Raw genomic sequence first — 27,369 nt, 5'->3', positions numbered from 1 at the left:
GCATCAACACAAGCAATGTGGATGCAGGGATCTCTCCCACTGCACTATTGTATCCTGACAGCAGGGACTCCCCTCCTGTCAGAATACACAGATCAGAGCAGCAGCCGTTGACTGCATGCACTAATGGAATTCTAGCAGGACCGTTTGAACAAATGTTTCGGTGACAATTGTCTTAGATCGGTATTTCCCTCACTTTGGTAGGATTTAATTTATTTTCTGTTGTGTTTTCAGGACAGAAAGTGAAGGTTAACCTCCTCAGTGGGATACAGATGGTAAAAAATAAACTGCAAAAAATAAACTGAATGGATTTTAACCTTTGAAGGTTAGATTTTAGTAATGATTAGCCATTCAACATACTTCATCCTAATGTATTTTTTATTTATTTTTAGCTTGAGCTTTTGCATTCAGAACCATTACATTGGTCCATTAAGTCAGTACAAGTGCCGCAGATATAATGCAACTTAGGATACGTGAATGGACAACTTGCTGGTTAATATCCCACACTCTGAAAAGCTTATTTTTACCATTTTAAGTCATTTTTACCTTTGTTGCCAGGTCTGTGAGTGTTTCCTTGTCAGGACAAAGTCCTGACCCCAGACCACCTAAGGCATAGGCAGATCGAATCATGACAGGATAGCCAATTTTATCAGCTGCTTCCAAAGCATCTTTCACCTACGAGAAAAGAGCTTTATTACCTAACATGTAAGGTCAGACAGATAAGGCAGTTAAAATAATGAGGAAAATGTTCAAATAACTGTTACCTAACATATATCCAAAATACATCCTTTTATTAACTTATTTTCAGCAAACTTTAGAATAAATGTCACTTTCTGACTTTTTTTTCACTGACTGTTGTTAAAGTGGTTCCTATGGCTTAAGGTTTCTTACTTTAAAGTGAACTTTATGTAAAAAATAAAAATGTCCGAGCAGGCAGGATTTTTAATGCAGAAGAGACATACCAGTATCTAAAGCCAAAGCTATATCTATAGCCAAAGCCCTTTTTTTTTTTTTTTTTTTTTTTTTTGGTAGCTTTGGATAGAGTAGGGAAGTATCAGAATTCCTGTTATCTGGGGCTCTGTTACAGACTTTTTCTCATACTTTCTGTTCTGGGGACAACCTTTACCAGACAGGGAACAGAGGAAAATTTGCAACAGGGAAACAGACAGCAATAAAAAATGAAACAGTGCTGTCATTGGTGAGTTGAAAAGGTTATCCCTAGGACAGAAAGAGAGGGGAACTCTCCAGACAGCAGTAAAATCTGACAGGTATTCTAATCTATCCCAACTTCATCCAAAACTTAAAAATAAAATTTGGCTATAGATACACTTTAACACTTGGCTGACAACAAGAAAATAAATACAATGTGAGCCAAACCTAAAATTCAAGTCTTTGACAATTCTTTGAAAAGTAATTGACACACGGAACAAAGCAAGCCCTTCTAAACTGCATTTTCAAATTAATGTAATGAATAAATGAACAAGAAACCTAACATTAGACTTTCAAAATTATACTAAGGAGTAGATTTACTAAAAGCAAATAGCATGTGCACGTTGTGAGTGCAATTGCACTCTGCAAGTGCAGTTGCTCCAGAGCTTAGTAAATTAGGTAAAGCTTCAATTTACAAGAAATACCCAATGACATGCAAGGAAAATTTAAAAAAAATTATGTTTGCAGATGATTGGATGATGGAAATCAGCAGAGCGTCCCCTCATTTACTAAGCTCTGGAGCAAATGCACTTGTCTACTTGCCTTTAGTAAATCAACCCAAGTCTTTAACATTTATAATACTTTCTTTTGCAACAATTAAATCAATACCTCCACTCCAAACTGTTATTTTATTATAGTAAAGAGAGATAGGGCAGGCTTTGTGTAAAATGATTATAAAGTAATAAGAATGTTGGAGCAGTTTCTCAATATGGTAGAATGTTAAAAGTAGATTTTATTTTTATACTGTGCCTGCTCCCATCACTCTGCATATTAGTCTTTAAAAGCTTAACTAAAGTTAAAAAAACTATTGCTAGCAGCAAGAACCAGTCAATCAAAACAGCCAAAGAAAAGTACACAGAAGAAGACAAGGAGAAGATGCCGGCAAGGGACCTTATAGACTCCAGACTATTGACCATAGGTGTTTTTGACTTTAGTTCCATTTCAAGGCTCAATTTAAAAACAACATTATTGTGAGACATTATAAAATTCACATCATTCTTTTCAAAACCACATGTGAAAATCAGCCTTACCGATTCCACAGCAAAACTGGGGGCAATAGGTTCCTTAATTTCATTTAGTTTGTCAGAGAAGAGCTGTCTGTCTTCTGTAAACATGATGGACTCCACTGAGGTGCCCAAAACCCGTACTCCGTATTCCTTGAGTACCCCTCGTTTGAAAAGTTCCACACCTGCCATAGATAAAAGGAGAATTAACTACAAAGAAGAGTTTGTCTATTTCAAATCCACAGCTTGTTTGTAGAATAACATTTGTGTTGTTTTTCATGTGTTCTTTTTTTGTAACAGGTCCTAAGTCTTCATATATAGCAGAATTTAACCAAATTTAAGTAATCTTTTTAAGTTTTTTAACATACTTCTCCCAACTAATCCAAATATCCTTCTGTTTGATTTCAGCATCTTCTGTATTTAGGATGGAGAGGGTAGTTATATTAATGAGGGCATCTTCTGATCCCTGTAAGTGTGCAATACCAACTCAAAAGCTGGTTAACTGGAACCATATGGTACAGGAAATGAGCTGGGCATAGCTAAACTCAGACAGGGGATGTCTTCCTTGTGTAGCCTTCCTCAAACTGGTCTGTTCTTTGTTTATCCGTGCTTTCTCAGACTGCATTGAGAGTATTGGGAGCTGATCATGTGGCCGGACCAGAGCACCTCCAAAATAGGTAAGTATAGATATCTTTCCTTTACAGGGTAGTTAGAATGGGGGTTAGAACGGGGGTGGGAACAGGTTAAAGCTTAGACAGTATTTGACTAGACTTCAACTTTAAACTTTTCATAGCACATGCGCTTTAAAAGTTAGATAATTCTTCAGAAAAGAAACAAAAAAAAACTTTATTCATTGCCTTCAATTTTTCTCGTCACTACAGTTGAAAATGATTGTTAACTTATCCCTATTGACCATTGGAAAATCAGAGGTTTTGAAAATGAACATTTTGTAACACAATTCTAACCTTGTATGACCAGATTTGGGCTGTACTCACCGCAGTTCAGAGCTGTCTGTCCACCCATTCCCAAGATAATTCCGTCAGGTCTTTCTGCCTTAATGACTTCGGTGACAAACTGTGGTGTGATGGGTAGGAAGTAGACTGTGTCAGCTTGCTTGAGGCCAACCTCATTAGTCTGGACAGAGGCAATGTTGGGGTTCATAAGAACTGTTTTCACATTTTCTTCCTATGGGACAAAGATTTCATGAGATATGCAACAAACAAAACAATTAATGTACAATCAACTTTTGTCTTTTAGTAACATACACATGTAGAATAGTGTGTTATTGATAATTTTTATTCTCTGGCACCCAACAGATCATATTAGACCAGATCCATGTCATATAATGCACTGTAAGAGCTGTAGTTACAGATAGTTCCAAGTTTACTTTAATGCAATATAAATCTTTCAGTAAAGTTGTTTAATTTTTTTTTGTGCTACTGTATTTCTCTTTTTGATTGACTTCCCCACTTTCTCCTATGGCTGCCTATGGCTGCCCAGTTTGCTCATTGTCAATTAAAATTTTGTCTTTGGCTTCTAAAATAACAAAATAATAATTTAACACAATGATCTTTACTGAAATGTTTTTTTTTCTGCATCCTTCAAATCATGTGACAACACATCCTACTTAATTTAGTACTTTCATGGTAGAGGAGAAACAGAAAAATGTAATGGTGCAGGCCCAAGGGGTAATGGTGATTTTGTTACACTATGGTCCCAGGGCAGTTTGGATGATACATAAGAATTAGTGTACACAGACACTTGTGTTTTGCTTCTGACATGGGTCTGTAAAACATTTCTTTAGGTATGACTGTATTATAATCCTAATGGAAACCTTTATTGTGAGAAATGCAAAGGCTGCCATTGCTGATCACCTCCTCAAAAAAAGGCTAAAGATTTGCAAAGCTGAAATTGACTTTTGAGTATAAAGAGCACTGAAGTGCAGAACTTTTTTTAATTCCATGAACCCCCCTGGGATTTGAGGACCCAGGCAGCTGCTAGTTCTGCCATTTTTACAATATGTCACTGCTTAACCCCCCTGGCGGTATTCCTGAGTCTGGCTCGGGGTGAGATTTTAGTACCAAAAGCGGTAACCCCGAGCCAGACTCGGGATCGCATCGCTGGATCCTGGAAGACGCGACTCACCTTGTCTCTGGGATCCCGCGATGTTCTCCCACTGTGTTCGGCGGCCGGATCTTCCGCCCGATCCACTGTGTGCCCTGGCTTCCGTTCCCTGCGAGCGTAGCGACGCAGGGGGTGGAACCGGCGGCAAATTCAAAATGTATAAAGCACAAACACACTGACACATTGTAATCCTATTGGATTACATTACAAAATATAATAAATATTAAAAAATTGACCTCAGATTGCCCCCCAGTGCTTTGTCCAGTGCCCCTGCCTGCAGTTTTACTGTACTTTGTGTCTGGAAACTGCAGAGCGACCATGGCATCCAAAAAGCGCGCTTCAACATCAAAAGCGACATATGACCTGCTGGAAAACAGCGACAGCGAGACAGAATCGCTTGCAGATGTAAGTGATAGCGAATCATGGGGAAGTTCGTCATCAGGCACGGAAAGCGATTTCAGCGATGATCCTGCGACTTTGCCCAGCGATGTGCGGACTTGGTGCTCGATTGATTGCGGTACAGAGCACGCAGCGCCCCCAAGATTCCCGTTTACCGGAGCGCCTGGTATAAAAGTGGAGGTTGAAGATGACAGCCCCTTGGGATACCTCCAACTCTTTTTGACTGATGAGGTCATAGAAATAATTGTTACAGAGACCAATCGGTACCAGGAACAACAAGCTGCTATACCGCAGAGGTTTTCAAGGAGCAGAAAATGGGAACCAGTGACCAAGGAGGACATCTGGAAGTTTCTGGGCCTAATTATTCTCCAGGGAGTGGTGGGCAAACCCCTGCAAAAGTGGTACTGGACAACCAACAAAATATTAGCCACTCCTTTTTTTGGCACCATAATGTCGGAATACAAATTTTCACTCATAATGAAATATCTGCATTTTCAAAATAATGACGAATTTTATGAGACTTCTCATCCAGCTCCAAAACTGAAAAAAATTTGGGACTTATATCAAATTATTCCGAAAAATTTCCAGCAGACCTATATACCAGACAGAGACGTCAGTATCGACGAAAGTCTTATGGCCTACAAAGGAAGACTTAGCTGGATACAGTACATCGCGTCTAAGAGAGCGCGATTCGGCATAAAATCATTTATGCTCTGTGAAGCCAGCACTGGTTATATATGGAATTCGGTCCTTTACACCGGGAAAGGGATGAAATTCAACGACAGATTCAGTCAATATGGAATGGCAACCGCTTCTGTTCTCACTTTGATTGAGCCATTGTTGAATCAGGGGTACTGTGTAACCACAGATAATTTTTATACTTCTCCAGAACTCTATGAGTTCCTTCTACAACACAAGACAGATGCTTACGGGACTGTTAGAGCTAACCGGCGTGACATGCCGCCAACCTTTGCCAAAAAAAAGCTCACTGCAGGAGAAATAGTTGCCTGGCAAAAAGGCAAAATGATGGCACTAAGATGGCGAGATAAAAAAGATGTGTGCCTAATGAGTACCATTCACAACACCTCTACTGTCATGGTACGTACAAAAGTTGGAAAAGATGTTATGAAACCTCAAGTCGTAATGGACTACAACAACACAATGGGAGGTGTTGACAGAGCTGACCAGGCCATGACTTTTTACCCTGCTATGAGAAAGCAACAAAAAAAATATTATAAAAAAATCTTCAGGCATCTTCTTGAACAGTGCCTGTGGAACGCTTTCATTCTTCTAAAAAAAAAGAGTGACAGGCCTGTGATTCATGCAGACTTCGTTTGGAAAGTTGCAGAACTCATATTTCTGAAGCACCAAACACCAACCACTGTAAATCGATCTGGACGTCGTGCTGCTGGCGTTGTGAACCCGGAACGTCTGACAGGTCGACACTTTGTGGACCACATTCCACCAACAGAAAAGAAGGCAGCACCCACAAGGATGTGTGTGGTTTGCTGCTCTAAACGTGACGACACAGGAAGGAAAGTCAGAAAAGAAACCCGGTTCTACTGTCCTGACTGTGACGTCGGACTTTGCGCTGTACCCTGTTTTAAAATTTACCATACCCGAGACGTTTACTAAAAGCAATATGACTACTAATATTGCACTCTTGTTTGGACAAAAAAAATGTCAGTGTTTTTGATTTATATTATTTACTAAAATTTATTGAATAAAAAGTATTATTACTATTATATTATTATTTGTTATTATTTATAGTTATTTATTATATTATAATTTATGATTTTGTGTTTCAAACTTTATCATACCCAGGATGTCTACTAGACTCTTGTTTGAACAGATTTCAGTGAGTTATTCCTAAGAATTACAGGCCTACAATATAAAACGCCACATTTCCATGCAAAAATAATGGTACCGCTTTCAGCACCTAAAATCTGAAATAATCATACCGCCAGGGAGGTTAAGGGCATACTACGATGTTGGTCTTACAGCATTATATTAAACAGTAGGCTTAGATTTCCTCTGTTTAGACTAATCTCAGTTAACTCTATTCCCACCCAAGCTCAAAATAAAGGTGTATAGGTAAGCAACCATCCACCCCTCCGCTTCCTCGGGTGACCATGACCTGTATACATTTACTATTCATATGCAAAGTCTGAATTTCCGATAATCACTGTGTCTAATAATATATAATAAAAATGCACTTACTTTCATAGCTTTAACTGCCTGTGACCCAGAATAATCAAACTCTCCTGCTTGCCCAATAGAGAGACCTCCAGAGCCCAGGATGAGAACTTTAGCTACCTACATAGTAAAAGATTTAATGAATAGCAGGGTATTAAAAACAAATATTCTAAAACAGGAAAAAATAGACAGAAATACATTGGAAATACTTAAAATAATTGAGGCTAACATAACAAGAAACACAGTTCTTAACAGGGAAGATTCTCCTACATTATGATGGCCTTGCCTCTATACTGCTTTCCCAGCACCTCCCTGGTGTGCCCTGTCATCCTTCTGTTGATACAGATACAAGGTTTACCAAGGCTAAGTTTATGATTGTAGCTACTATTAATATGTAGCTTATATTAATACTTCAAATGCAAATTAAACAAAAACCTAATTTTACTTCATTTTATATAGTATCATACTGGGTGATCCCAAAACTTTTAGAAAAATAACAAAAAAAATCATTGGATTTGTTGGAACAAAATGCTCACCAATCAGCACTGGTTATAGTCAATACTGAAAAGCACAACCAATCGTTACCCTACCATAAACAAACGTATTTTCAAATACGTATTTATATTTCCATATGCAAGCAGCATGTGGAGCTATGAGTTCCTTTTTTACATGTTTTAAGGCATTCCTTATATACTTTTTTCAAAGCTTTTTGATTTTTGGACTCAATAGCTCAAGCTGTAATTAATAACAATATAACTATAGCTTGCTTTCTTCCACTCGACTCTCTTCAGAGTGCCTTATACTGACATTACAGAAGCAGACAGGGGAATTCATAAAGAGTGTCTTTGACACTCTTTAGAATTCCGCCGTGTCTCCACACATCAGTGCAGGCGACAGATTCATGTGTCTGTTGGAAACAGGTACATAAACTTGTGGCAAGCACCACAAGGTGGAGGTGTAATGAGGCCATTGTGTCCATACAGACTCAAATTCCGTCTTGAACTGAGCACCCTCCCCACTGCTGCAGCTGTCACATGAACAGCATAGCAGTCTCTGACTTTTTAGGCTGAGTTGGTGGAGCCCAATGGGTATTCAGAGATACTAGTTCCCCATTAGGTTTGCTCCCCTTGTGATTAACAGCAAGTAGTGGGCAGATCCATAGCCAATAGATAGCCTGCTATTGGCTATAGAATCTATCCAGTCCCTGCTGTCAATCACAAGGAGGGAGCAAACCTAATGGGGAACTAGTGCCTGCATTCCCCCATCAGGCTCTACTCACTATCAGCTTCACTGGTTGCTAGGAGGCTTTTGGCTGCAAAGCCAACAGCATCCTTAAAAGAGAAGTATGGGAATCTTTTTTTTTTTTTAATCCTACCTACCTAGGTGGATGCAGCTTTGGTCCAATGTTGCATCTGCCCCCCCCCCCTCCATCTCTAACACTCAGAACTGAGAGATCAAACACTGCCGATTGCTTGATTCTCACAGCTCCCTGAACAGAGAGCTGGTGGCTGTCAGTCACCAGCTCTCAGCTCTGCCTCCCCGCACTCACTGGAGCGCTGGGTTGTGGAGGGGGTGGGAGCAGCAGCACAGGTTCTCAGCGGCTCACTGAGAGGCTGAGCCGGGTGCCAGTCTAGGCATGTGGGCAGATCCCGACCATATGGTTGCAATTTTGCCATAGTCTGGATCAGCTCTGTGACATTAGCCAGCATCAGGCTTCAGCCTGCTGTCTACTGAAAACAGGTCACAGGAGTACAGAATGAATTGCATTCCTGTTACCCACTGGAGAAGTACAGCCAAACAAGCTTTGGGTATACTTCTCCTTTAAGAACAGGTGACAGGTGAGGTGGGGAGGTGGGGTAGTGGTGGCAAACATGCTGCCAGCTACACAGCGTACAGGGGCAGGCATTCCTGCCCCTTTACATAAAATTACTGTTGGCCTTAATTATCTCCAGTTTCATTATCTATGAACTGGAGGTAATTGTTTTTGAATTTGTTGCAGGAATTGCGCCATTTGTAAAAGTAGCACTATTAAGAATGACCTGAATCTGCCTCTCATTTTGGTCAAGCTACTGAAATGGGTGGCAGAGATTTTATTAATCCGGTGCAGGCCGTTTTAAAGGGCATTTCTGCCAGAGAAGTGGTGCTAATGCTTTATTGAACTCCCTAGACAGTGCCTTAAAGGAAACAGCATTTGTGTGCTCTCTCTTTAGAAAAGCTATAATGCCAGTTATCACAAGTTTCCCTTTTTATAAAAGGTTTATTTCAAAACAAGGATTGTAGATATGTAGAAAAAAACAGATAAAATAGTTTAAATTCATATAAGCTTTAAAACTTTGTAAAATAAAAGTAATCAAAAAGCAATAAAGCTTCCCTTTAAATGACAGTGTGAAGACCAGTCATAATGTGTCCTAATAAATATATGTTCTTTGATCTTTACATGTTTGTGAATATAATACATTTATCAAGCAAGGACACTATTGTTGCAGTACTGAATTTCTACCTCTCATGCAAAAATTATGTTTCTATTTTGCCAGCTGAAGAGAGAATTGAGAGAATCTCAGAGCTTGTTTTATAAAGCCACAGTGTCTTCAAGAGAGAACACACTCACTCCTTAGCCCCCAGATAGATTTAATTAATGACTGTTTCTGGTTGGTAAGTATAATTTCCAGCTAGGCATTAATTAATTTTTGTTTATTCTAATATATTATCAATCCAGCAAATGCACCCCCATTCAACAGGGTTACTTACATCAATTCGTTTAGACTGCAGAGCTGGTTTGGGCATTACAGATGTCAGGGTGGTACCTTTACCCTTCTTTATCAGTGACATGTAGACATCAAATAGGAACTAAAATGAAGAACAAAGTAGTTCAGTATATGATCTAACAAACAGCATTGATTTAGTAAGCTTGCAGACCTTTGCCAGCAAGGTGACCTTTCCCAGCAAGGTCATAATAATCTTATTATGGCTATATCTAATGCTTCCATGTATATTTGTGTACTGTACCTCTGTGTCAACAGGCCCAGGGTTAGCCTCAGGGTGGAATTGCGAAGTGAAGATTGGTTTGGTCTCATGCATAATCCCCTGTTGAAAGAAAGATAGATGAAGAAATATATGTTGTTCTTATTGAAACAGTACATCCTTAGCAACTGAAGTCACCTCATTGCTCTGGTCATTGATGTTTACAAAAAGTGGTTTCCAGCCTGCAGGTAGAGAATTGTTATCCACTGCATAGGCATGGTTCTGAGCAGTAATGAAAGCTTGGCCATTCAAGGTGCTCATAACAGGTTGGTTCTGCCCTCTATAAAGAAAAAAAAGGGTAATATGTTACAGGCACTAGTCATGCTGGTACTTGGCAGATTATATAGAGAGTAAATAGATTTCATGCTTTTCATGTTACTAATTTACACCTTCATGATGTACAAGTGTAAGTTTTTTTTACCTTTGACACCTGTACAGGTATGCAGTTTATTCACATTGCTTCTCATAGTGAGTACGAAAGCAAATTATTGTCAATCTCTAATTTGTTTATTTTTACAAATCTTTTAGCCAAAGTAGTTTAGATATGACCCCTGCTAACGTATAAAGGACCCAATGCACCTCTTTTATAGAATCTCAGTCCTTGTGAGACTGTGAAAGTGACCTCAGAATGCAAAAAACAATCCCTGACAGCCCAGCAAGGAACCAGTGAGCACTCCTTTTGAAGATTTACTAAGCACTGATGTGCATTAACACTTCCTGCAGTGTTTTGAGGTTTTGCTGTTGCTTTGAATATTGTGCTTGCTTGTTCCTAGACTAGGCTGCCAAGGATTGTTTTTGCATTCTGAAGTTTTTAGTCAAAGTGTTTGTTTAAAAGTATCAATATTAAATGGGTGGGAGGAAGGAATCACAAATGGAGACCTTCAGTATTTTAAACATTGTTCGTGTCAGTACCACATCTTATACAGAAATGCATACAAAAAACCTAACTAGTAAAATCAGGACTTTAACTGTACCCAAAACAAGTAGAATAAAATCTCAAAATGTTATTTATACAAATATAAAAAATGTGGTAATATTAAAAATCTGGAATAATACAAAACATGATCACATGTACATATTATATACCATATATTTCCTCATAATCCGAGCCATATTTAGGTGATGGGTTGCTTGCTGTGACTTCAACGGGTCATTTGCCCGCTTCATTAGGAAGATAATCACAGTCAAGCTCTGTGATAAATATATAGATTGCTCAAAAAGGACATAAGTTAGACCATATAACCAATAACTGCACCTCCTAGAAGAAATGGACCAAGCTTGTCTGGAATATCCAATATCCACCCTTAGAATGGATCTTTGGTTCAAAATGGGTGTTGCACTTTTAATTGTACTTGCTCAAGATTGGCCAATTCATGTATAAGACTAGTCCATATTGAATCCCCATCCACATAGGCATATCACAAAGTGCTTCATAGCAGCTTGGTGAGGTAATGGCGGTCATATACAAAGTTCATCCAACTATTGTATTTGTTTAAAAGTAATTGTACTCCTGATTCAATGCAGACCTAAAGAAAGATAATTTTTTTGCAACTTGAGATCAAAACTTCTAGTATGTGAATACTTTAACAGAAAACCAACGATAAATCAAATGTGAAAAAATATTTGCATGGAGCTTGCAAACTATGAATGCCATAGACTTAGATGGATCTTCTCTATAACCAGCAGGGTAGCAGAATGCTTAGGAAAAAAAGAATGGCTGCACGCCGCTTCTTCAGTGGTTTAAAGAAGCACTGAGGTCAGTGTGAAACGCACACGTCACCTCCTGGGTTTGGACACTCTGTCTTTGTTGGCTGTTTATTGCTATTTTTTGGAATAAAATCGTTGGAACGTTCCTGTGGTGTGCAGCTGTTCTTTTCTTCCTATTGATCATCGGTGGCAGGCCGTGGCTTGCACCCAATGCATTCGGACTGTAGTGACTGCTAGCGTTTGAAATTTATAGCAGAATGCTTAAACTGAGGTCCTAAAAGGGACTAGTGGCTAAAGGCCAAATTTCAGGCTATGATCCTCTAAATTACCCAGCTGGAGACTGATCAGACAGGATCAGGTAAAATAATTTATATGTAGACAATGTAGTAATCCTGTTCAAACTAGAGGTGCAGACTATGATCCTCTAAATCGGTGGTTCTTAACCTTTCCTTTATCTTACACAGGAGCTTTAAATTAGAGTCAATGGCTTGGTATTTTGGACAGCTATTTTATCTAAGAGAAATTCCCAAAACATGGTCTGTTGGGGGGTACTCAAGGACAAGGCTGGAGATCAATCAGACAGGACCAGGTAAAATGTAATTTATATGTAGATAGAGTAATAATCATGTTCAAACTAGAGGTGAAGGCCGTAGACAATCATAGTTGGACAATTGGGTAGGAGGATCAGGGCAGGTGGCAGACAAAGAAACAAGACCCAATTTCTGGCCAATAATTAACAAGGGGCAACATATCAGTAGCAGTAGTTGGAAGACAAGCTAAGTCCAAACCAATACAAGGGGATCAGAAGGAGATTAGAGACAAGCCAAGTTGTATCTGAAGTACCAGATTCGAGTAAACACTGGATAGTTTTAAAACGCATCATAACAGACACATTTTCTTGGGCAATATGTCAATAAACATATGGAATTTTAAGCTTAGCACTGACTGATATCAGTTGCAGCCAATTTTCTTTTACACAGGGATTCTTTTTTTATGTATATAGCTATATTGTGACCTGTGCATAATAGCCAGTGAATTTCCAGCCAAATTTTCTCTTAGTTTTGGAGAGGGTGGGGTTGGAATAGAACCCCTGTCATTTTTTTTCCTGTGGCCTTTGAACCCATTGGATAGATTTTCCCTCAGTACTTTTGGAAGATCTCTCCCTTTGGGGCACACACTGCCTATTTTTTCTCAGTAAAATGGAAAATCTTTTGGTTCTCTGTCAGGTTACTATTACTGACTGTGTCTTCCTGTCCCAGTGACAAGAACTACTCTCATTTTTTGTCTTGCTGTTACAGGATGTCACAAGGGCAGAATGTGAGGTAAAATTTCCTTAGCAGGGTCAATGACAGCAATGAATATTTGACACAAATGTTTTATTTTCCTAACTCTATGTATTGGCTGTTTAGGAGTTCCTGAAAATCATTTAATCATGTGTTAATACTAATAGTTACCATAATTATATTTAGCGATTTTCATAAAAAGTATACAAAGACATAGTATAGATGTTCTCATAATATGGAAGTGACAGGTGGTCATTTGCTGAAATCAACACTGGAAAATATTTATATACATTTTTTCCTTTTTTGCATGTCTGTTCCTTAGCATTGTTTTTTAACGTTTTTTTGCATTAACTTTTCATTTTTGTAATATTTATTTCTTGAAGATATGAACCTCAGGATTTTAAATTTAAACGTCTTAAATTCACTTTCACCACTGCAACATCCTACCTGTTAGCCATGGGCAGCCTATACGTCTTGCCACCAGCTGCCAAAGCTGCAATTTCATTCCCTTTACAGATGCCAAATATAGGCTCAGGACGGTCGCTCTGGAAGACCTAGAAATAAATTAGAAATAAAAGTCAGCTTTCCACATATACAAAATATAATAAATTGGTTGAAATACATAGTGTAAATTGTGTGCGGGGCTCTCTCACCTTCTTGAGATTTTGTATTAGAGGCTTTGCTAACTCTGGGTTTCCAGGGCCACTTGTAATTAGGAGACCATCATATTCCATCTGAGAGAAGTCATGATTCCAAGGGACAAGGTGTACCTCTGCCCCTCTCTACAGGTAGAGAAAGAAACACATTAATAGGGAGCTGAAGTGGATGTTTTTCTTTATCAAGTACTTTGAACAGATCAAGGTCAAATGATTGTCATGATTCCAAAGGACTGGCTTTACCTCTGCCCCAGGAAGAAAAAAGGGAACACATTCATAGGAAGCTGAAAGTACTTTGAACAGATGAATGTAAAATGTATAATTATTCCTTCGTGACATGTTACTGAGCATTTTTTCCAAGGCCCTGTCATAATGTATCTTTGGAGAGCTTATTCCACGTTACATGGCCAAGGTGAATTTCGTCTGTTAATGTTGCACAGCATCAGTGGTGTCATTGTGATTGCGTGGCAGTATGTTGAGAGATCCAATATGTTTCAGCATAACACATTTGTAACACAATCACAGCAATGTAGGTTTGGCATTATAAGACCCTGTCTCATATCTCCATAATAAGTGCTGACAGGGCTTAAAGTTAAAGGATGATGTATTTTTGTGAGAATGAAACTGGAAACCATTTTATTACATTTTGAATAGGGTGCAACAGGGTTAGAATCTTATATGTCATAAGATCGTAATATGTCCTGCTCATATTGCTATCGCTGTTCCCAATATGCAAAATTCCCTTTTCTCTCTGTCCCAAAAGCACAAACATAGGCAAGTGGAACTCTCCTGAAAATAAAGGAAAATCCTATCTGGAAGAGAAGTCCTTGGTGGAGGATTTACCCCCCTCATGTTCCAGTGACAGCTGTAAAATTATGGATTTCCTCTGTTCAATGGTCATCGGGACAGAAAATGGTAGAGTCTCAAAACTGAGACATAGACAACAATAGAAACCAGACAGAAACCTGACATGTGGTAAAATATAGTCATCCTGTATGTAACCAGAGTGCCTAAAAAACTCAGAAGAGTCTTTAACAAACATCCCATCCCTATTTCTTTCAAGTCCAGCAACACAGCGAGACACAAGCTTGTACATCCAAATGACCCAACATTCAAACACAAGTGAAGTGACTTAGTATGCAGTGCGGTGTAGTGAGGAATACAAACAGCTGTACATTGGGTAGACAAAACAACCTATCAACAAATGAATGACTCAACCTAGGAGGTCAAATTTTTTCTACACCTTAGAGAAAAGAGGCATTATTTCACACACAGTGGGGCGCACATTTTGGCCCGACAGAACTGGTTCGTAAGAAGCATAAAACAGGTCTACGTCAAACTAGAACAACCAGAAGAGGGTAGGAGCCTTTTACACCATTTGTCTGCCACATAAAATGCATTTTTTTTCAACCATGTGATTTGAATATTTAACATCTATGTAGACTTCCTGATATCAAAGATGGGATTATGTAACTAGAACAGGATGGTTCCACAAATTTCACACTTCCTATCTTGTTCTTGAACAATTAAAATTAGTCTTAACACATTCCATGGTGATTGGATCATGGTGTCTGTGATACCTGTGTAGATATAAATGTTGGTGTAAATTCCTGACACTCACTAGAAAAAGAAAGTGGATAAGCTACGAAACATCTTCAGCATCACAGAAGAAATCCAGTTAAATGTAATTAACTAGTACTAGCTATACAATTATTTCTAAAAAAAAGGTGTTGCAAAAAAAGTACTATTGCCCAAACCTGTCAGTTAAGAGTTGGCTTTTATGTTTTAATCTGCAACAGAACAATGTTAAATAATATGGGGTTTATTTACTAAAGCTGGAGAGTGTAAAATCAGTCTCGCTTCCGCATAGAAACCAATCAGCTTCCAGGTTTTATTGCCAAAGCTTAATTGAAAAAGCTGAGGTTAGAAGCTGATTGGTTTCTCTGCAGAAGTGAGACTGATTTTGCACTCTCCAGCTTTAGTAAATAAACACCTATGTGACGAGATCCTGTTTACAAGTCTATTTTCTTAGCTTTTGAAAATAAGTCCTGTTACTTGCAATCCACAAACCCTGTTATAAAACTTTTTTCTAAATGATAACTAGGTTTACTTGTCAACAGATGGTAGTAAAATAATAGGTATTAGTGGAAATCACACTACTTCAGACTATGCAATCACATACGCAAGTGTCAGACCAGTGATTTAGAGCTTCTGTAGTGTTACAAACCCTTTATTAACATCCCTGCGGCCTGCTCTATAGTATACATCTCTCCAAACTTTGTTACAGTAAAAAATGTGTCATTCAAAAAATTCTGACCCTTAACTTTGATCAGATTGTCAGTAAAACTTAAATGGTGATAGCCTTGACAATGCTGAAAACGAATTTGAATACCGGCATTGTAGACATTGTTATTATACCACACATGTTTTTTTTATGCATTTTAAAACAGTATAATGAATAGTGATGCAAAAAGTGATATAATTTAACTTACTGTATTGTCTACCACTCTACCCCCATCAAGTCTTATACTCAACTGTCCATTTTCCAGCAAGATATGACAGCCTAAATAGCTCAGCATATGGTCAAAATCCTTCAGGCTCAGCTTGCACCAGAGTATGAGCCCTTGCTCCAGAGCTCTCCATAGTATTGGATTACTAATATATTGTTGTGGAATATGTACATTTATGAACATTGACAATAAAATCCAGTCACACTGGGGAAAATGGAAAGTTAAGCCAACGGAACATCTAACTCAACATAGGATATAGTACACTCACCTTTACCAACTGACGGATGATGTTATGCTTTACTCCACAGTCTACTGCCACGATTCTGACAGGATTCCCTTTGCCAAATACTTTGGTTTCCTAAAATAACATGAAAAAGTGACAGCCTGAAAAATCTCTGTTCCCCTTCAACGCTCTTGTTCTTGGTTGAAGTCAATTTAATTAATTCAACATAAGTCCAAACATATTGTTATATTCAAAGAACAAAAAACAAACAAACCTAATAGCACTCAATATGTAACCTCAATATAGATACACTATAAAACTACAAAAATAAGGCAAATAAAAAAATGGAATAAAAAGATACCTTACAAACTAAGATCTTGCTGCTACTGAAATAGTGAAAGCGAAGAATACCACAAAGTTAAAATAGATAGAACCCTCAAATGAAAGTCTCTATTCTATTAAAATAAGCAATGGTCTTTCATAACAACGTTTTTTTTTTCAATAATACTTCCTAGAACTGGATATCTTGCTATCCTGCTTCAGGGAAGCTGACAGTCCCAGCTACAAGCAGGTCTCTGTGGATGACAGTCCCAGCTACAAGGAGGTCTCCATGGACGTTCAGGCCACAGAAGACAGCAGGAAACCCGTATGACCTCTATCTGAAATTGATAGCCAAACACCACCTTCCTTTTAGTAACTGTATGTGTAATATTTTAATAAAGTGTTGCCTCTTAACAATGCACTAGTGCGGTTGCGCTGTGTTTGTGTTCATCCCATTTTAGAGTCACTGGGTCCATATGCATACCATCTGTCATCAGTAGCATTCTTTTATTGGAGAATATAAATCCAAACATCTCCCTCTTCTTTCACATTTGGATTTTTGACAGAAGGACCTTGGTTATGAAGGATTGCCGCTTATTATTTCAGAACTGTGAGGGTGGTGTGCTACTTGTATGGGTTCTATCTACATTATTATTTTCTAAATATAGTTCCTGACTCCCAATTCTTGTTTTCATCATAAGGATTACAAAAATAGACAAAAAGGGTTTTATGATGTATCTTTGAGATATCCATGGTTCTTACGTCTAAAATAAAAAAAGCGATGGTCCTTCATAGCAAAGTTTTTTTAATCAAAAATACTTCCTGGAAGTGGATATCTTGCTATCCTGCCTCAGGAAAGCTAACAGTTCCAGCTACAAGCAGGTCCCTGCATCATTAGCTACAGACCCTTTGGACTTTTAGGCCACAGAGGGCAGCAGGAGACACGTATGACATCTGAAATGATTAGCCAAACCACCACCTTCCTTTTAGTAACTCTAATGCCGTGTACAGACGATCGGAATTTCCGACGGGAAATGTTTGATGTGAGCGTGTTGTCGGAAATTCCAACCGTGTGTATGCTCCATCGGACACTTGCTGTCAGGATTTCCGACAACTGTTTGAGAGCAGGTTCTCAAATTTTCCGACAAAAAACGCTGTTGTCAAAAATTCCGAGCGTGCGTACACAATTCCGGCGCCCAAAAGTCCATGCATGCTCGGAATCAATCAGAAGAGCCGCACTGGCTATTGACTGGAAATTGCCGTACTGGCAATTTCCGACAACATTTGTGCGACCATGTGTATGCAAGACAAGTTTGAGCCAACATCCGTCAGAAAAAAATCCACGATTTGGTTGTCGGAAATTCCAATCGTCTGTACGCGGCATAAGTGTAATTATTTAATAAAGTGTTGCTTGTTGATATTGCACCAGTGTGGTTGCACTGTGTTTGGCCTCATTCCATTTTCGAGCCATTGGGGTTTATTTACCAAAGCTAGAGAGGGCAAAATTAGTCACAATTCTGCAGAGAAATCATCAGCTTACAGGTTTTCTTGCTAAAGGTTAATTAAACAGCAGAGGTTAGAAGCTGATTGGTTTCTCTGCAGAATTGTAACTAATTTTGCACTCTCAAGCTTTAGTAAATAAACACCATAGGGTCCATGTGCACACCATCTGTCATCAGTAGCATTCTTCTATTGGAGAATATCCATCCAAACATCTCCCTCTTCTCTCACATTTGGATTTTTGATAGAAGGACCTTAGATATGAAGGACTGTTCCTTATTATATCAGAAAAGAGACTGTCATGTGAGGGCGGTGCACTACTTGTATTGGTTCTATCTACATCATTACATTCTAATTATAGTTCCTGACTCCCAATTTTGTTTAATTCCTAAGGATTAGAAAATAGACAAAAAGGGCTTTATGGGGTACCTTTGAGATATCCATGGTGCTTACAGAAACAGTAACACATTTTTGGATTTACATCACCAGCAAACATAGGTCATACAGGAACCCATGGTAGGGGGTGTAACGCTTAACTAGATTTTAAAGTCATTGAGGAGTAGACACCGTTAACTCAGCAAAGTACATGTTCACTGAGCTTAGTAAGGGTGAAGCTGCATTCACTCTTATCATCAGATCATGTACAAGGAAAACAATGTTTTTGTTTTTATTTCTTTTGCACATGAACGGGTATTCAAACCAAACACCTTATTTAAGTTATCGCCGCAACTCATGTCGCAGCGACTTTGAAAAAGGTACCTGCACTATTTCTGTGCGATTTCATGTGCGACTTGCATTGACATCTGTGAAAATAAAGTTGCACAGATGTCAGCTAGTTGCACATGAAATTGAGCTGAGGTAGCGAGATTTCAAAGCCGCATTGGTGTGAAACAGGGCTAAGGAGCTGCCGAAGGCATTCCACTTCCAAGGCTGATTTTCTTAAAGCGGACCTTCAGTCATTTTTTCATCTTTCCATCTATTAAATATTCTGTCCTTGTTGTTTTAACTTTGGATAGTAAAACTTTTTTTCTGCCAGTAAATACAGCCCACTTCCTGTTTCTTGTCTGGTAAAAAGCCTAGGCTTATGACATTATGCACAGCTCTCTCTCTCACTCTTGTGAGAGTTTGCTAGGAAGAGAGGGGGATGAGTCATAAGAGGACAATGAGAGCTACAGGGCTGCAGAGCTGGAGGTGTGCCTCTGTGTGTCTGTGTAAATCCAGGAAGTGAACAGACAGCAGCTTCAGCTGCCCACAGTTAAAATGGTTGCAGCCAGACTCAGTGGAGGGAGATTTATGTAGCATATTTGGCAAGTATAGAATCACAGTATATATAAAATAATATGCAAAGTGGTTGGAGGAAAGTTTCATAATGGCAAATATGTTTTATTACAAATTATGTCAGCAGAATGCAGTTTCTCTTTAATCTCATTTTCAGTGATGATAGTTATGTGGGTAATCTAGAGGTAGCCAATCATCGTGACCACCGCCTGATCTTCATAAGTCATGCATATTGAATAAATAAGTTGAAATGCAAACGCATCAATCCTTGGCAACCAATCTGATTTTGATTTAGTTATATCGTTAAAAGAATAAATCCAAACAACTGTTATTGGTTTATGGTTAAACATTGAACACTACTCTTTTACTTATTGAATAACTGTTTGTGTTTCTTGGGCAAAAACTATAGTTAAACCATTTATTGATTCTTTATGAACAAAACCTAGTACACTGGTCTGGGAGAAGACCGGGAGAAGATGGCCACATTGACAACAGAGGGGGAATGCAATCCTTGCATCACAGAAGGTGGACAAACAAGGGGTAAAGTCTGCCAGAATGTGCAAGTTTGCCGTGCGTACTAATATGGCCAATTTGACCAGCAAATTGTAGATTCTAATTTTTTGCAAGGGGTTACAGTGCTTTATGAATCATTCCTTGTCTTATCAAAATGAATCCATTTACATTTTACTGTGATTTCTTTTTAAACAAGCCTTTAGGCCTTGTAGGAAACCTATGATTAAGTGTGACACCTTGAACATCAACTGGAAACATTTTATAATCTCTATATCCAAACTTCATCTGCTAAAATATTTTGAGTCCGCTTTATTGGTGTGAATAGCACTTTAATGAAAGAGGCAGAAGCAGATGTTAAGAAATCAATTTTTGGCTCTTGCTGAAAACAAATGTACCTCACGCTGATTTATATTAAGCGGCTGTTTATCACTGATGCAGACAGATTACTGCGTTCACTAATTATTGCCACTGGTAAATTTCATTATTGTCAAGTTTATTTTACTAGATGGCTTTAAGAGCCTTCAAGCTTAAGTTATGAACATACTTCCTGTTGCGCCTGGTATCAAGTGAAAATGTGTCAGCCTCTTAATGCATTCAGACAGCCAACCTCCCTAATAAACCATGAAATTACAAAACCAGGTTCTTTATTAAGGTGACTGTAAAACGGGGATGATTAAATGGGTTGTCTTCAATATAGCCCAAGGCAGGACAATGCATACTAACAATATGATTGTGCTACTCTTCAAGATGCTAAGCTCAAGAAGATTTTAGGGTAATTACATGATGTTCTGAAATTGCATGATATTTGATTTGGTAGTGAAGATTGCCAGTAAAAGTGGAATATATTCAAACTTAACAGTTTAGTAAATTCCTTTTTGAAAGCCTTAAACCTTTTAAGGCTCTAAAGTACAAAACATTTAGAGATCATTTCCAGGGAGGAAAAAAAAAAATTCTAAGTCTAGATCTGAAAAAAAAAAAAAAACAATTACATGTCTATAAATCTGTCTCAGTGACAAGTCAGGTCCTAGGTCTCCTTTTTTCTGTTTTGGAGGGTGAAGGGTCTGTTCTGCAGTACCCATATTGCTTCCTGGTGACTGCAGATCAGTCACTGCCCATGGCTGTCAGACAGGTTTATTACAGGGTCCTTCAGCATTTAGAAATGAGGGCATGTGAGAGACAGACACAGCTTTAGATCATTTACTGCTACCAGAAAAGGTTAACACATATAAGCTAGGTGAGGGGGAAGGAAAGGTAATTTTTTCGGCCCAGAGTTGGGCTTTAGTTTGTCTGCAATAGTCATCTTTCCCAGGGCAGTTAGAATTTTTCCTGTATGTGTGTAGCTGCCTCATCCTCACCCTCTCATTACTATCATCACTGTTTACTTCAGAAAGTATATTATTTTGTTTGTATGATACCTAAAAAGCTGTACAGTTGCAGCTGCTAGCAGTAAACTGATTGCACAATCAATACCCTATTGCTAATTGGGCAGTGAGCCCTCCACGTTTGGAACTGAGTTCAAGGTAAATTAAGAATCAAAATCTCAGCTAAAGCATGATGTCAATTAAGGTCATGAAATGAAGGTACACAGCAGTGGGACAGAAGACACGAAGTTCCCCTGCTGGGAATAATAATAAATAAATAAATACCAGTTGAATCTTGTATATGACTCAATTTGTTTTCAGATGATGTCAGCATATTTTGCTTTACTGTCCTACCCCAGGAGTTCTGCTTTAAAGGCCAAAACTGCTTCTGACATTGCAAAGAAGCAAAATAACTAATTTCTTAGTTCTATTAATTTTAAAGCAGTAGTGACCAGACTATCTTTTGACATTATACTAAAGATTATGTTGCTCTGCTTGCAATGTTTCCTATGAAACCATGTGAGACTTCTGGGCATTTACTTAATTTGCTTATGGACATTATGGGGTTGATTTACTAAAGGCAAATAGACAGATGCCTTTAGTAATGCAGTTGCTCCAGATCTTAGTAAATGAGTTAAAGCTTCACTTTGCAGAGAATACCCAATCACTTGCAAGGAAAAAAAAAAACTTGCACATGATTTATGATTTCAGCAGGGCTCTCCCTCATTTACTAAGCTCTGGAGCAATTGCACAGTCTATTTGTCTCTAGTAAATCAATCCCTAACTGTCACAATTTCCCTTTCTGTTAATTATTCACCCACCGCCCCAACCCCCCCCCCCCCCCCCCTCCAATGCTATGTTGGTCGCTCAGTCCAGAACAGTAGTACACTACTTCTGGGTAATGCTGGAACATGCCCTCTCTCCTGGCCCCCTTCAACATTGCTCTTGGCTCAACAGTTAGCCAACAGAAATGTTCTGAAAACCTTGCAGCTCACCTAAATAACAACTGTATGCTTTGACTTTAATGATAGCATTACTGTAGTGGTTGGGAGGCAGGCAACACAAACATTGTGTGACTGGCCCCTCTTACTCTCTTATCGCCCTCCTCACACCTCTCCTTTCAGTGATGTTACTACTTCCTGAGTCCTGCAGACTGAGGCAGCAGGAGAGAGGCTGCCTTGGGAAAGGGAACCTGTGATTCTCAGAAACATCAGTGTTTTTTATTGCATGTTTCTATGTTTTGCAACTAAGATCTAAAAAAATCTGAAATTCTTGGTGTGCTGAGCATTTTTGTCTTCGGATTTACATGTTGTCTCCATTGGCTGAGCAACCTTTATCAGGTGTATCAGCTGATGTTGGATGTTTTTTCAAGTATGTGTCACATACAATGGCCATAGACTGGGAGGGAGATGACCCTCTGCACATCTGGGTCCATGATAAACCCCAATTTGTGGACCCTTAGCTGCCTATTGAGGTGCAGAAGATGATCAGGTGCACACTGCCTTAGGGCAATGGATGACTTTGTCCCTGCACTGATGTACAAAACTCAAAGGCAGCAGAGAATATAGGCTCTTGCTTCTACAGCTTTGGAACAGTCAAGGTGTACACTTGATACAGTAACAATACTTATCAGGATAGCGGGGGGCAAAGCAAGCAAAAGGTATGGGTTAGGAATGGAGACACAGGGATAATATGGGGTCCACTGAAGTTTACAGTGTAAACTATGCTGTATATATATATCCCATATTGCTCCACCTTGTACACTGTGCTTCTCTACTGTACAGTACATACCCTAACACTGTAGTCCCTCCTCAGACTTACCAGACAGCAGACTGTATTCATGACCACAATTGCTTCTGTGGTCCCACTTTCACTAGTTTAATATAAATTATACCTCACACTGAAGACATTTTTATCATTAATAACTATTATTTGATTCAGGTAATTATGTAACCAACTTGGTTTACAATATTACATTTGTCAAATACATGGTAGCTTATCTCCATAATTATGATAGGTTAAAATAGAAACCAAGATCATTTCAATAATATCAAGCATAGGAAAGGTAATGATGTATGAAACTGCAAATGTGTCTTACCTTTGTGGACACTTCTGCAATAAGGTTTCTTTTGTTTGGGTCAATAAATTCCACAGGTTGGCCTTCAAATTCAATTTTACCCAGTACAGCTCCCTACATAAAGAAAGAGTTGAAATATATATTTATTGTTAAGATGTTATTGTAAAATTTTAATTTAGTTCCACCTCCTCCTGACGTCCCATTTGTTTATTTAATTTGATGGGTGACAGTTAACATTAGGGAACTCAGGAGGTAGGATAAGCGAGGGCAAACCTGAATCTTATTAGAAAAAGTAGAGAACTACATAAAACTGCAGCTGTATTTCTGGATCTATTAATTGCTTGAAATGTAGTTTTCAATAGAGGCAAACTCACTATGCATTTTTCATCATTTGCTCAGGATAAATTGACTAGCTTTGTGATGGCTCATGATTATAAACATTTCTACCTATAACATATATTTCCACATGTGTTCCTTGTTTACCCAAGTTCGGTTTAATAACATCTTCAAATTATAACAATTATTTATAATTAGAGTCTTGTAATGAGGAAGAGGGTGCTTCTCTCTAGAAGAGTCTTTCTGGTCAATGACCCATACAAATTGTGCACCTAGTCCCTAGGATCACATTGTATAACACTAGGCCATTATGAAAAAAATTGCAAACATTAGTATTAAAGTGGGCCTGAACTCTAAGTGAAGATTTGTTATATTTTGGGGAACATCTAGAAATAATAATTGTGCTAAAGCAGCACCCTGAAAATGTGTACATTTTGCCTGAAATGTTTCCAGAAAAATAGCAGTGCACTTCCTGTGCTTATAAACTTATAGATGTATATATGCAGTGTGAATTTAAAGCCTAGTACACACGGGCTGAATGTCTGGCGACATCAGGCGGTTCAAGAAAAAATGTCCGACATTCGGCCTGTGTGTATAGCAGCCAGGTTCTTTCTGACGCGCAAGCTGGAACACCACCCAATGTTCGGGGGAGCGTCCTTCTGTCAGAACATAACAGCTCAGCAGGGGAGATCGCTCTACTAACAAAGGATAGCCTGCTGGGCTGAACAAAAAAAGACTGCGGCTGAAGGCACTTTGTCTTCCAGGTGCTTGGTGTGAGATTTGGTGATGTCGCTACTGTGCTTCTCATTGTTTTCCTTGCCGGAAAGGAATCTGGTCTGAGAACCTGCACTACAAGAACCCTTATACTTCTGCTTTATTCAGTCAGTGGATCTGTGCTTTCTGAATTTCTCCTGCTGCTTCTTTATTATTCTTCGACAAGCTATTGTAACAGCAGTCATTAGGCGGCAGCTCAGAGGAAGAGGAAGCAAAGCCCTGTCTCTACCAAGGTGGCTGCCTCCACACAGAGACACAGAGGTTGATTGACTAAAGGCAAATGGGCTGTTCATTTTGCAAGGGAAGTTGCACTTTGCAAGCAAATTTTCTCTAAAGCTTAGTGAATGAGTTAAAGCTCAGTTGATTCCATCATCCAATCATGTGGAAGGAAACATTTCATTGCATGTGCTTTGGTATTCTTTCCAAAAGGAAACTTCCCAAAATTCACTAAGTTCTGGGGCAACTTTCCTTGGAAAGTGAACAGGCTATATGCCTTTAGTAAATCAACCCCACAGGATGAAATAAGGCACGGTGAGGCAGTAATGGGAAAAAATAGAACTGCAAGGAGATTACAGGGCATACCAGTGTCTAGTCCTTCTTCCACAGTTCAGGCCAGTTCAGGCCTTCCTTAACGATAGTGATTTTAATCATTCTCAATTTTAACCTTTTCTCTTTGGATAGCAAATGGTACATTGCTTCTTTAAGGTTATAACACTTTCATAATGAAGATTTATGTCACCAAGTGGAAACAGAAATACTGGTCTGTCTGTAAGTGCATATGGTATGATTATCACATCTTACTGACTAAAGATAGAGGGGCTTCACGGTGGACAATGGAAGTTTTTAGACTACCTTTCTAATTCTTCTTTCAGCTAGTACATTATAAACAAAAAACTTGCTGCAGTTCCTATACTGGGAGACTGCTATTCTCATAGTACACCATAACAATGCTACAATAGCAATTTAAAAAAAATAGTGAATTCCAGCTGAACACGCAATCTCACCTTACATAAAGCGATCCTGTGGCCTGACCATTCATTTTAACAACCATCTTCTCATAAGAGTATTTAATGTATTTAGGTTATTTACCTATAAAAGCCTTCCTTGTTTAGACATCCATAAGCCCTAAGACTGCTTCTATCTTGGATGTGATGTCAACAGCCCTGGGAGACTCAGAGCTGTGACTCAAAGTGACACTTTCTAGTATTCCCCTGGCAGCTACATAAAAGGTTATGTGGAGATGTGAGGGGCAGAAGAGCTTGGCCAGCACAGACAGTAGTTGAACACTCCCAGAAGAGGAGAGAGCTATGACATGCAAAGAGAGCGAGAGGGTTGTGCTGGGGAATTAACTCTTCCTGAAGTAGTTACATTTAGTTAACCACTTCCTGACTGCCCCATAGCAGATTTACTGCTAATTCACAGCAGAAGCTGATCTGCGGGGCCTGGGGACTCAATGTTACATTAAATTGAAAGTGAAAACAATATAATTTATGATAAGGAGAAGTGAGCATTTAAAATGCTTTATCTTAACATGCTTTTACCTGAAATTTTTAAGTAGGTAATATGATTTCCTTAGAGCAACCAAAAAAGTGTTAGTGCCTTCAGGTTCTCTATGTGGATCTATTTCACCTTGAGCCAGTGAGATCAGTAAACATGTTTTTGCAATAAAAAAGAAAAGAAGGCCCAAGAAAACAAGTGAAAAGAGGCCAAAGCTCTACCAGCTCATTCAAAATGAGAATAAAACAATCTTATTATACATCATTGTGTATTTACCTATCTAAAAGAAGAAATATAGAACAAATTTTAGTTTAGGAAAGAAATATGTAAAAACCCACTACGGGTTTTCTTTAATGGCATCCTATTGTTAGAGATGTGTGTGCACCATGGTATTCTCACAGGAAAGCAAGACTGCCAAATCATAATAAATGCAAGCTTCTTTTACAGAAAATGTTGTGGTTTCTTTACATGTTGTAAAGGGGTCATTTATTTGCATATTTTAGAAACAATTGGTTCTTTAATTTGAGAAACAGGTTATAGCAGCTGTCAGTTAGCAATTCTGCTTGGAAAAACATTAGCATACAATAGAACAGCAGGAGTCCAAGGTTAGTGTTATTTTTTTTTTATTTAATATTGCAGCTCTCTTGAAAACAGTTAACACGTGGAACTGCAGATAAGCTAACAAGTTTAATTATTTTCTTAGCATAAAAATGAAAAGCAACGTTTGCAAATCATCTTATTATCACCTTGGGACAGGGATTATAAAACATTGTAATAAACTTTTTTTAAATAAATGTTTAGATATATATTAAGGGCTCAATTTTGTAAAGTGTAAAAGGTTGATAGTTTGGCATTTTGCTATGGGAAAAATACTTTTTGAGAGTTTCACTTCACTTTAAAAAAAAGTGTGTTCTGTTTGAGATTTAGATCTAGTGGTGTTGCCTAATGGAAGTGCTCTTCTCTAGGGAGAGCAATCTAGGAGCAGTGTTCAGTTTGAATGCATTAATTAGATGGTGGTTTTGTATTTAGCTGAAAGCAAAATTGTCACTCCAAAACATGCTCAAAGCAGTTTCCTGCAAAGGAAGAGATAGCATACATACCTCTTCAGCAGCCCATGACTCCTACCTTTCTCTCTGTTCAAGCACTGCAGCCTCCATCAGACCCTTTAGCATTCTAAGCTTCCAGAAGTTTTGGATGCTTGTGTTCTCTACTTCACTCTGTGATTCTAGTCTTAAAGAGGTTGTAAACAGCTGCACATTTTTTTTTTCTTACCTGTAAGGCAAAGGCATAATGTGCTAGTATGCGATGCATACTAGCACATTATGTGACACTTACCGGAAAACAAAGCCTTCCCGCGATGTGATGTCATGGCCGGAGACAGCT

The 27,369-nt window shown here is 38.6% G+C and overlaps 1 protein-coding gene across 1 annotated transcript in view; it reads right to left on the bottom strand.

The window, feature by feature from the left end:
• CPS1 (carbamoyl-phosphate synthase 1) overlaps positions 1–27,369 on the bottom strand; it is a 172,762-nt gene that overhangs the window by 109,356 nt on the left and 36,037 nt on the right. Inside the window, exons 6-16 of the mRNA XM_073633558.1 lie at positions 23,401–23,493; positions 16,375–16,464; positions 13,594–13,722; positions 13,388–13,494; positions 10,089–10,230; positions 9,936–10,013; positions 9,678–9,776; positions 6,954–7,049; positions 3,206–3,395; positions 2,238–2,395; positions 544–672 (exon numbers count right to left, since the gene is read on the bottom strand). Coding sequence (XP_073489659.1) covers positions 544–672; positions 2,238–2,395; positions 3,206–3,395; positions 6,954–7,049; positions 9,678–9,776; positions 9,936–10,013; positions 10,089–10,230; positions 13,388–13,494; positions 13,594–13,722; positions 16,375–16,464; positions 23,401–23,493 — 1,311 coding nt within the window. The remainder of the gene's footprint in view (positions 1–543; positions 673–2,237; positions 2,396–3,205; positions 3,396–6,953; positions 7,050–9,677; positions 9,777–9,935; positions 10,014–10,088; positions 10,231–13,387; positions 13,495–13,593; positions 13,723–16,374; positions 16,465–23,400; positions 23,494–27,369) is intronic.

This window comes from Aquarana catesbeiana, linkage group LG06 (assembly GCF_042186555.1).
Source record: "Aquarana catesbeiana isolate 2022-GZ linkage group LG06, ASM4218655v1, whole genome shotgun sequence".
Lineage (NCBI taxonomy): Eukaryota > Metazoa > Chordata > Amphibia > Anura > Ranidae > Aquarana > Aquarana catesbeiana.
Note: the sequence above shows the minus strand (reverse complement) of the source record. Positions and strands in the feature narration are given on the sequence as shown.